This window comes from Larimichthys crocea, chromosome XXI, assembly GCF_000972845.2.
Source record: "Larimichthys crocea isolate SSNF chromosome XXI, L_crocea_2.0, whole genome shotgun sequence".
NCBI lineage: Eukaryota > Metazoa > Chordata > Actinopteri > Sciaenidae > Larimichthys > Larimichthys crocea.
The window spans coordinates 1,331,934-1,342,150 of record NC_040031.1 but is presented as its reverse complement, the minus strand read 5'-3'; the positions used below and the strand labels follow the sequence as shown (position 1 = coordinate 1,342,150).

General features: G+C 41.6%; 1 protein-coding gene across 5 annotated transcripts in view; it reads left to right on the top strand.

The window, feature by feature from the left end:
• cadps2 (Ca++-dependent secretion activator 2) overlaps nucleotides 1-10,217 on the top strand; it is a 238,811-nt gene that overhangs the window by 139,412 nt on the left and 89,182 nt on the right. For all 5 annotated transcript variants that reach the window (XM_027272724.1, XM_027272723.1, XM_027272727.1 and 2 more), the window contains exon 12: nucleotides 9,484-9,620. In XM_027272724.1, the coding sequence (XP_027128525.1) occupies nucleotides 9,484-9,620 (137 nt within the window). The remainder of the gene's footprint in view (nucleotides 1-9,483; nucleotides 9,621-10,217) is intronic.

Below are 10,217 nucleotides of genomic sequence, written 5' to 3'. Positions count from 1 at the left end.
TTACGACGCCTCGCTCTGTCACCCATACGCTCAGAGCAATCCAGACTTTTCCCGTCTGTTGTTCACGTTGGGGAATTCACTACGATGCACAAGTGCATCATTCTCTACCTTTAAAAAAAACAAAAAACGTACCTCCTCTCCTAGCGCTACAACAACTGGACATGCTAAATCTACCCCCCTTAGCTGTCACTTGATTCTATGTAAGTTGTATTTATTGTTCACTAACATGTCCTTGTCGCACTGTACCTTGATTCCCTTTTTGTAAGTCACTTTGGATAAACACATCAACTAAATGACTAAATGTGAATGTTCATAAAAGAACAGTAGCCACAAAAAACATGAAAGTCAAGGCTTCCTGCCAGTAATCTTCTTCACTGCTTTTGATGGAACATTGCTAGTTTGTTGGCTGCAACAACTGTTATTCAGCAGCAAAAACAAAAGGGGAAGAGAATTTCAGATCTTCAGTTTTTTTGTGTTTGCTTTCTGCACGTGCACATCCCGGGGTTTCTCTTTTCTCATCTCCGTCCCCTTCATCTATAAATCACTTCATTCATTATCGGTGTGTGTGTGTGGGGGGCTGCATCTGCATGCTGCTTGCCACCTCCTCCTGGCCGAGCATTGTGACATGAAGAGCTTACACAGAGAGCTGATTAGGACAGTATTTGGTAATTTTGCGCTGCGTCTGCCCGTCCTCGCGCCGCTCGTTAGCGTTTAATGGAACAGATTGAGCGTTAATGGTGAGAGGTGCTGACACACTGTTTGCAGGAGGAGATAGGTGTCCCTGAAATAGCTCTCAATGGGTGCGCTGTGTGTGTGTGTGTGTGTGAGTGTGTGTAGGTGAGTGTGTTAGTGTGAAGGGCTTGTCGAAAGCGTTCTCGCTTTATAATGATCGTGTCAGTGAACCTTCACCTGCGTCTGTGCTTGCCCTGGGGCGTTTTTCTTAAAAATGAAATGGGCAGGTTAAATAACTCTAATGACTGAATGTGACACACTGACGAGCACACACACAACCACACACATAATGCAAACAGGGTTATTTAACATTAATGAAATCATACTTCTCCTCTTGACTTATGGAAGTCATGTTAGGACTCCCACTTACCTGGTGCTGGTTGTACTGTTATCATGCCTCAGCTTCTTGTTTTCAGGGACAGTCTTTTCCTCTTGTTTGCCCAGCTGGTTCAACAGTCTTCGACAAGAAGCAGGTGTTTATTTAAAGAAGGAAACAATTCTGTTCTGTAGTAGAACCCTACAAAACTGCATGTACTTGTATTGTGCACCAGACACAATATGCTGTCCTACAATTTGGACGCTCACAATAAGTCATCCTATGGGGATGAAACCTGCCATATTCTCAGGTTCATTTCTCTAGAAAATCATTGGTCATGTGTGTACAATTAAGTGTGTTCATTTGACTATATAATCCATATATTAGTGGATCTTTCTGTCTTAGATTTTACCACTTGTTGGGTAAAATGTCAAGGTTGTCCTGTTTGTGATACCTAAATGTACCTAACCCTAAAGAGTGTGTTCTTCTTGTACAATAGCCCATTTAGGACGTCTAAAAGCTCAGCTTTCGATGCTATAAACTGGATGGATGTTCTTGTGGTATTTTTGAGTTGGTCATTTACTGAAAACAGTGAAAAATTGTCGATGACTCATCTTGCATTGCTTCCACTGAAACGTTTTTTTCTTTCTTATGAGTGTTTCTGAGGGCTAGTGGTTTACCAGAGATGGTTCTGTATAACTGGATCATATTTTATGGAGAAAATATTTTCTGGTCCCCGTCCCCCGGCTGCTCATTTCTACACCCACACATACCAATGTTTCCTGGTGACAGATACCTTTATCATTACTCGTCAAGTAGTAATCACTAACTACTGTAGTTGGCGGGCAACAGAACTGGGTTATCTGGCCAAGTACATCTGGTACCTGGCTAGCTCAATTAGCCATGCAGCGAGGTTAGGTTAGCTGACTCTGCCCTAGGATGTCCATATTCTAAAACCTGAAAATAAAATGAACTTTATATATTATATATTCACTGTCAACAAGCTGCAAGTTTTCAATAGGAACTTTCATGGGACTTTAAAGCACGACTAACATTAGCAAAACAGACTACCTGCCACCCCGTTGCCTGCTCACTGCTGCGAGCAGTTCACATACATGTAAACAGGACTCAAATGGACCAGCGTTCAAACGACCTACGCCAAGTGGAAATCATCAGTGGCTGTGAGGGGTTTGGTTCTAGCCGTTGACCTGAAATCCACTTTTTTCACGCAGTCTGACTTCTGTCCTCACTTTGAACAGCGGGCCAGTTGGGGGTCGAGACTCCCCCTGAGTTGTTTTTTCGGCGATTGTTTACACCTGTCAGTTGTGTTTTTGAAGAAGCAGGTGGTCAGTTTGACAACGAGGACAATCCTGAGGAGGGACGTCAAACTGTCTGTTTGTCTTAACCTCCCGGTGTTTCACGCGACGCCCTCAAACACAATAGAACAGCTGGGGATGCATTTGTGGCTTCTCTCAAAGTTTTCCCCGAGTTAAGGTTGTTTGCGCTTTGGGTTTACGAGAAGCCTCGTTCAGCTAGACGGAGAGCGATGGTTTGTCTGTTTGCATCTTCATTTCGCTGCCTTGGACATCATCTTCTTCCTGTGCCACGCTCCGCAGGCAGATCAAGTCACATCTCTCAGCCTTGTGCACCTGAAACTGAAACATGTCCTCCTCCTCTCCTCCTCCTCTCCTCTTCGTCTGCATCAATAACCTGCCATCAGCGGCCGCCATCACCTCTCAGGCAGGATGTCACATATGTGACTGTTACCTGACGATACCAATGGAGCCCAGACAAGTAGATATGGAGAGACTGAGCGCAGAAAATACCCCCCCCCTCTCACCTTATAAACACACACACACACACACACACACACACACACTCCTCAACACGCAAAACATCCACACATGTTGTAAATATATATCAAGATCACCTATAGAGACAAAGCATGTATGTTTGAAATTTTATGTTTCAGTACTGCATCAGTTTAACATGCCGTTAGGATCAAAATCAATGCAGCAAACAGATGAGCATCTTTTATTCAACACATTCTTCTCCCCTGTCCAACCCTGCTCCTACATTACCCACACTGCAACTTGGCTATTGACAGTCAGCCAAAGATTTGTCTGGTAAACTCACTTTCTTTCTAACTCCACACCAACAGATTTGTTTCCTTAAAACTTGTAGCCTCCAACTGAGGCTGACTCGAGTGACATCACTTGAGGACATTTATCAGACTTGTGATCAGACAGTGCTGTGCCCTCGGAGACATATCCAGTATTACTTCCCAAATCCTGTAAACACTTTGATGTGTAATCATCATCACATATAAAGATCAGGCAAGTGAGCACACAGAAGTGTATCCACAAGTGAAATCATCCTCACAAGGAGCGTTTCTGCTCCCTTTGCACAAATGTGGTCCCACACCTCCCTTGCACTTGCAACTGTTTAACAACCTTCTCATTTGTCCAAAGTGATTTTTGGAGGCAAAGTCTGTTTCCTGAAGTTTCTTTGGCAAACTTGCTCTCGTCTATTGTCCTTTTCTTTAGAGTTTTCACTTAGGAGCTATGAAAGTCACAAAGGTCAGCTGCTGAAATCTGCTCACAAAGCAGCCAGGTTCTCCTGATGTTACATCAGATGAAGGCCTGGTTCTGTTGTAAGGAATGGACCTATTTTTTTTTTTTTTCTAATGTCTCCCCCATTGTTGCTTTTCATCTCTTTATCTGACTGGCTTCCTTTATTCCTTCTTTCAGTATTCCAGTCATTTTTTAACCAAAACTGAGAAAACAGAAAGTACAGACATCAGGTTTTTTCAGTCTCTGGGATGACCAAACTGGAGGCACCAACTACCTATACTAATGCACATAAATGAAGAATCTATGTTCGATTAAACTGTTAAATTGCTAAGGTTAGTGGTGCTTCAAATTCCTATTAAAATACGTGCGCTTGTTGACAGTGAATATTAATATATAAAGTTCATTTTATTTTCAGAACTCTGCAAACGATCCCAGTACTCTGTTACCTGACATTTTTGGTCTGCCCTCTTCACTGGGTGGCATGTGAGCCCAGTTCTGTTGCCCCACCAATGCAATACCAGTAGTAGTGATTAGCTACTTTAGGCAGTGACTGATGTCTCCCCTCCTTTGATTGGTCACTTTGAACCACCCACCACTCTTTCTGACCCCTTTTTTGGCAGCTTATCATCAAGAAGATGTGACAAGAAAAATAATGTTTACACAAGTAAAAAATACATTACATACACCAAACGATAGCTCGTCGTGTTAACAGAGTGATATACAGTATATGATCCATCTAGTTTATTATTTTTTAGTTATGAAGAAAACTGCAGACGTTTCTCGTCTGTGTAGAAAACTCATGAAGGTAACCTGAATCCAACATGGGAATGGAGACAAAAGTACTATATAAGAGCCAATTAAATGATGTAAAATGTTCTTACTGCTGAAAGAAATTGACTATAACTCAATTTCAAGATTGCAGGTTTGATTTCCTGAAAATCTGTTAAAACTGGAATTATTAGTTCTAACAAAGATACGTAAACATCTTCTGCTGATCTACGCTGAGTTTTAGAGGTACAACTAGAGCTAGCACTTCCACGCTGATTGTGACCCCACTTTCTGTCGCGGGTTTTCTGGGACCACTTGGCCACCCTGCCCCCGTTGTTTTCCTCAAGGCCCCATCCTAGTCTGTTTTCCGTGGCACCTCCCAATGCCGGGCGATTTCTCCCCTGGGGTTTTTTCTCTTCTTCCCGTCCAGCACTCGCTCCGCAGTATTGAGCGATTGCCCACGTAGGGAGCGGCGGCGCCCCCTTTGTCGGGCCCTATTTCTGTTTCCTTCATGTGTCCCAGTGCGCTCGTCCACAGTATCCCACATGCTATGGTGCCTGCTCTGCTTTGGGGTTTTTTTTTCTTATATGTGCTGTTGTCATCCCCGCCATGCCCCCAAATCTCATTTTCCCTCAAAGACATCCCAACATCAGTGCAGGTGTGTCATGCAGCCATGATGATTTTGCTAGTCGCAGTTGCCTCTCGTCCTCCCCTCCCTGTGATGCAGGTTCCTCTGTCGTTTACAACATCTTTTCTGTCCAGCATCTCATCTGAATTTGTTGTCCGGCTTAAAACTGAATTTTTTGTCTTCCTGCGTAGAAAATGTCCAAGTGTCCCATGAAACTGCCTGCTGACAGAAAGTTGGGTCAACCAATCAGCTTGTTGAAGTGCATTGCTTATAGTTACTCATAAAACTCAGCGTAGATCAGCAGAGATGTTTATATCTATCTTTGTAGAACTATAATTCCAGTTTAAAGATTTTCAGGAAATCAAACCTCAATTTTGAAATTGATTATAGTCATTACTTTTCAGCAGTAAGACCATTTACACCATTTAATTGGCTCTTTATATAGTACTTTTGTCTGCCATTCCCATGTTGGATTCAGGTTACCTTCATAGTTTCTCACACAGACGAGAAACTGTCTGCAGGTTTCTTCATTTTGTATTTTTCAGACAGTCTGGAGCAAACACACCATCTGTGCCAGGAGCAGTGACTTCCATCCATATTTTCTGTCACACACACTCATTCACACACACACACCCCCTCCTTTAACACCCCCCACCCTTCAGATAATAGCTGAAAGTTGGACTCGACGCGGATCAACATCACTCCTCCGCTCTCTGTCTCCCAATCAATACTCCCCCTCCTCCCCCCTCCTCTTATTATCAGCACTAATCTATATCTCTTTGTCTCGTTTTCTTTAGAGTCGCTTCCTTCGCTCCCTGTCTTTTCTCCAAAATTACATTAAGGACAATCCTGTGTTTTGGAGGTAACGAATGTAAAATGACCTACATCGGAATTAGACAGAGGGAAAGCAGGCCACAGGAGCCAAAGGGCAGCCAGAGTCAGAAGAAAAGGAGAGGAGCGTCGATTGGAAGTTGATTGTGGAGATTTCACTTTTGCTGTCTTTTTTTTTTTCTTTCGGACAAAAGCGACAAAGAAAGGAGGGAGAAGGGGGGGATGAAACACAAATGTCTGAGAGTCCTTGCGGGCTTCTCTGCGTCCAAACAAAAACAAAATGGCAGTGTTAATAAAAAAGCGATAACTAATGCTCGTCTCGGACACGAAGCCGTGGGCGTTGCAGGCGTGGAAACGGCGCTGGCATTCTTTGGCGAGCCTTGGTCTTTTGTGAGGCCATGTGTCACACTCAGAAGCTTCCCATCCTGAAATGTACTGCCCTGTTAAAGGCAGAATGGAGAGTGTTAGGCTTTTCATTTGGCGAGGCCATTAACAAGAAGGCCTGAAAGGACTGGAAATGAACCCAGGTTTGCTCAGGCTGGGATGCCCTGCGCCTCTTCTGTTTCCTTTATTTTTCTTTTCTTTCTTGTTGATTCTTCCATCACTGACCCTGAAGATTTATCGTCTGTTGCTCCAGGCGCTGCACTGCCGAGCTGCAAGAAGAGCTCCAAGTATCTGTACCACAATGTAAAAACACTTAGAAGTAGTCATTCCAGGTTTTACTCAAATTCCAAGTCTGATCATAATGAATATTTTACCAACAATAAATAGTTTTGTTAAGAAGTAGAATATTGTGTGTATACAAGATTAAAACAGTTGTGAACAGGGTTTAAATGGTGAATTTCATCATCTCAACAGAGTATCTATTAACAAGTACTGTGTGCATATCAAAGCCTGATATATTTTCTATGCCATTGTTGTCCAACAACTATTGAAAACTCATTGTAGTTTACACACTGTCCTGCTGCCCCAAATACTCGGTAGAGCACCAAATGTGGATTAATCCACTACTCAAAATAGTCCCCAACAAAGGCACTATTTCCTCTTGTTTCTTTCTTTCTTTCTTTTTTTTTTTTTAATGAAACATACCTGAGAGTTATTTTTAAAGATTACATCTTGTAGGAACCAATAGGTTTGAATAGCCACAGACAAGAAGCCAGAACATATTTAGAGATGGACTAACACCTTATCGGTTTTGGGATTGACAAGAAGAAAAATATAGAAAAGGGGCGAAAAGGGCTGGTGGTGTTATAGACGACCATGGAACATACATTAATGTCCCAGTTTGCAGGAACCTTTGTTGTGTGTTATTTCTCATGTCATTTCATTCTCTTCTCTGAGCAGAAAATCCTTTAAAGGAGTTTGAGATGTGACCACTTGATATTTTGATGATGCAGGTCACATGATGACACCTGAGCAAACTGCATTTGGAGATGAAGATTTTGACATGCACAATGGGCTTAGAGACTGCCAACTATGTAGTGGGGTGCTGTACCTTGCTCAAGAGCACTTTGGCAGTGCCCAGGAGGTAAACTGGCACCTCTCATCGGTCTACATCCATGCTGGACTTGAACCAGCCACCCTCCGCATCCCTATGGAATAAACAAAGGATGCCAAATTAAATATATTTTATTGCTCATGGATAAGTCACTCAGTACTTTTTAAATAAGAGAAAGGGCAACAGACATTGACGCCAGGGGAAGAATTGTGAATATCTACTTTGTCTGTCGGCAATTTTACCATCCAGTGTTTAATAGAGTTGAGGCAGTTCAGTAGACAACAGACAATAAATAAATTGTATAATTGAATATGGTCCCCATAATAGTGATAGGAAATGCCTTTGAAATGACCTATTATCTATCTATTATCCAAGAGGGAGCAGGAAGTGTCATGCACCAACAGAGGATTATTACTGCTTCCAGGGGGTCCAGGGTCCATTTGTTAAAAACATATAATAAAACATGAAACATAATAAGTGTATTCGTGTGCAGCTCAACATTTCCAGCAGGTAGAGAAAGACAATTTGAAGCACAGATCCAAAGACCACCGTCAATGCACAGTTATTTTATTCTGTCGACTGTGCTATCAGTTTCAGTCTTTATGACATCTGTCATGAAACATGCAGCGCTATATATCACTGGTTGACTGATATTTGAAATAATTCATCAAGTGATACCAATTTTAAAAAAGCGAGCAGGCAAAATATCTCTCTTTATCTTCATGTGGACATGATCTCCTGATCAGCAATGTCTTGTTGTCGGTTCTCTTCCTGGCTGGTTTTCGACTCTGTGAGTCACTTCCAGTGTTTTCCTCACATGTCGTCCATGTTGGCGAATGTTTTGTGTCAGCGGAGAGTATTGACAGCTTCACAGAGGATCTGTAGCCAACCGAGGTGGGAACTATTAGCCACAGCACTGAGAACACACACTGCCAATGTAGTTTGTGTGTGTGTGTGTGTGTGTGTGTGTGTGTGTGTTTACACGTCAGTTCGCTGCTGAGCTCAAAGAGAGGCGTGAATGATTGTGAATCTGAACACATTTATATATCACCTCTTTAGCTGATGGGATCATGCAGAGATATCGGTGCTCTCATTTATCCATAGAATTTACACTCCAATGTGGATGACTTCATTCTTACTTTTTCTTTCTTCTCACTTTTTTCTGTAACATAAACTCAACCTGGATCTATGTGACATATTCTCCAATAATCAGGAAAATTCTCTTGATAGAGGCTCCAAAGTAAAAGTCTATAGTTTAAAAGTTCTTTATAAAGTTATTTTCCGTGCTGGTCCTCCTGTCTGCTTCACCAAAGTGGGGGGTGTGCCGACCGCCATCTACTCATACAAATCCACTTCAGACTACCCAAACTATTCCTTTAAAAAAAACTTCATCGCTCTGATTCCATCAAAACGTTTTCTAAAACCTTCAGCTCCATTTGAGCTCATAATGAACGGAATCAGACTGTTTTACAAACAGAGGATATGTGGGAAGTGATTCATGGTCAGTGTCATTCACTTACACTAAAATCCAAAGAATGTTACATTTTGCACTACATTCATAACAGAAATAAAACAGACAATTGGTTTTATATGATTTTTTTTCTTTCTTTTTTTTTGTACACAGCAAGGAAGTTCAAAACAAGTCATCAACTCATTTCTACAGTCCTGATTCTGTGATAATCTAATAGTGTTTTTTATTTTTTTATACTTTTTTCTTTCATAGAAAACTATCCTCCTTCTCAGCGAATCTGAGTTTAAAGTCTGAAGTCCAGAATAATGTTGATGGATTTAAGGTTCATGTCAGCCTGAATTGAGTCAGAATGACTAAATTGCTGAACTTACATACCATGCACATTTTACATTCAGTACTAATGTTGTCCTTTTATGTAGTGAAGTTTTTCTGTCTTAAAGCGATACAAAGAAACACACAGTATATGTACGTTAAAGGAGATATCGGTTACAGCACATGCTCCTCCTCTCAACACTTGTTGTGAGGAGTGACAGAGAACAGGAGGAACAATTACAGTGGTCAACAACCCTTTGTGAAGGTGGTGGATGAGTGTGTATAACTGTGTGTAACCAACCATCTTTCTTTCAACCGTATTACATTAAGAAATCCCATTCTTCTGTTGTTCAGGTCTGGGGCCATCTCAGCGTCAGGGGGTTGAGGAACTGATCTCTGCAGCTCCGTGTCGCTTTGATCACGCTGCCCTGTTCACCATTTTACAGAAAAACACTCTGCAGCACCGCATGAATGACTCCTTCTCCTGCCTGGTACGTCAACACAAACACATCATTTCAATTCATTTGCACTCTTGGTTTTTATCTCTGTGTTGTGAAGAGCTCATTGGTTCTTCAGAACATGTCAGAGATCTGCTGTCAGTCAAACTGGTTGGACTGATGATGTTTCTGAAGGTGGTGCTCTGTTCTTTGCTCACAGCTCTCAATGACTTCTTCTATTGCACAGATTCACATTCCTGTTAAGGTGTGCAACCTGCTTGGATAGGAGATCTTCAAAATGGAATTAATAAATCTTAACCAGAAATATGGCTTAAAAATACCATGCCAAACTGATATGATGTGTTAAGTTGAGTTTCTCAAAAATCTGAATGTGTCGGTTTGGTAGTTGCATTTGTTGGCTCAGTCTCAAAGAGGCAGACTGAGCAGAGAGGTTCTGGTTCTGTTTTGTCTGCTCGGATTGATGGGGGACTTAATTGCATCATTTTTATAATAAATGTCATTAGCATTTGTCCTCAAGATCAGGAGAGTTTACAAAACCTAATTTGAATAATCTGAATTTGGATTAATATTTTTCAGATGTGGATTATTATTTACATAAGACCCTAAATTAAAAGATTAAAAGACTATTTT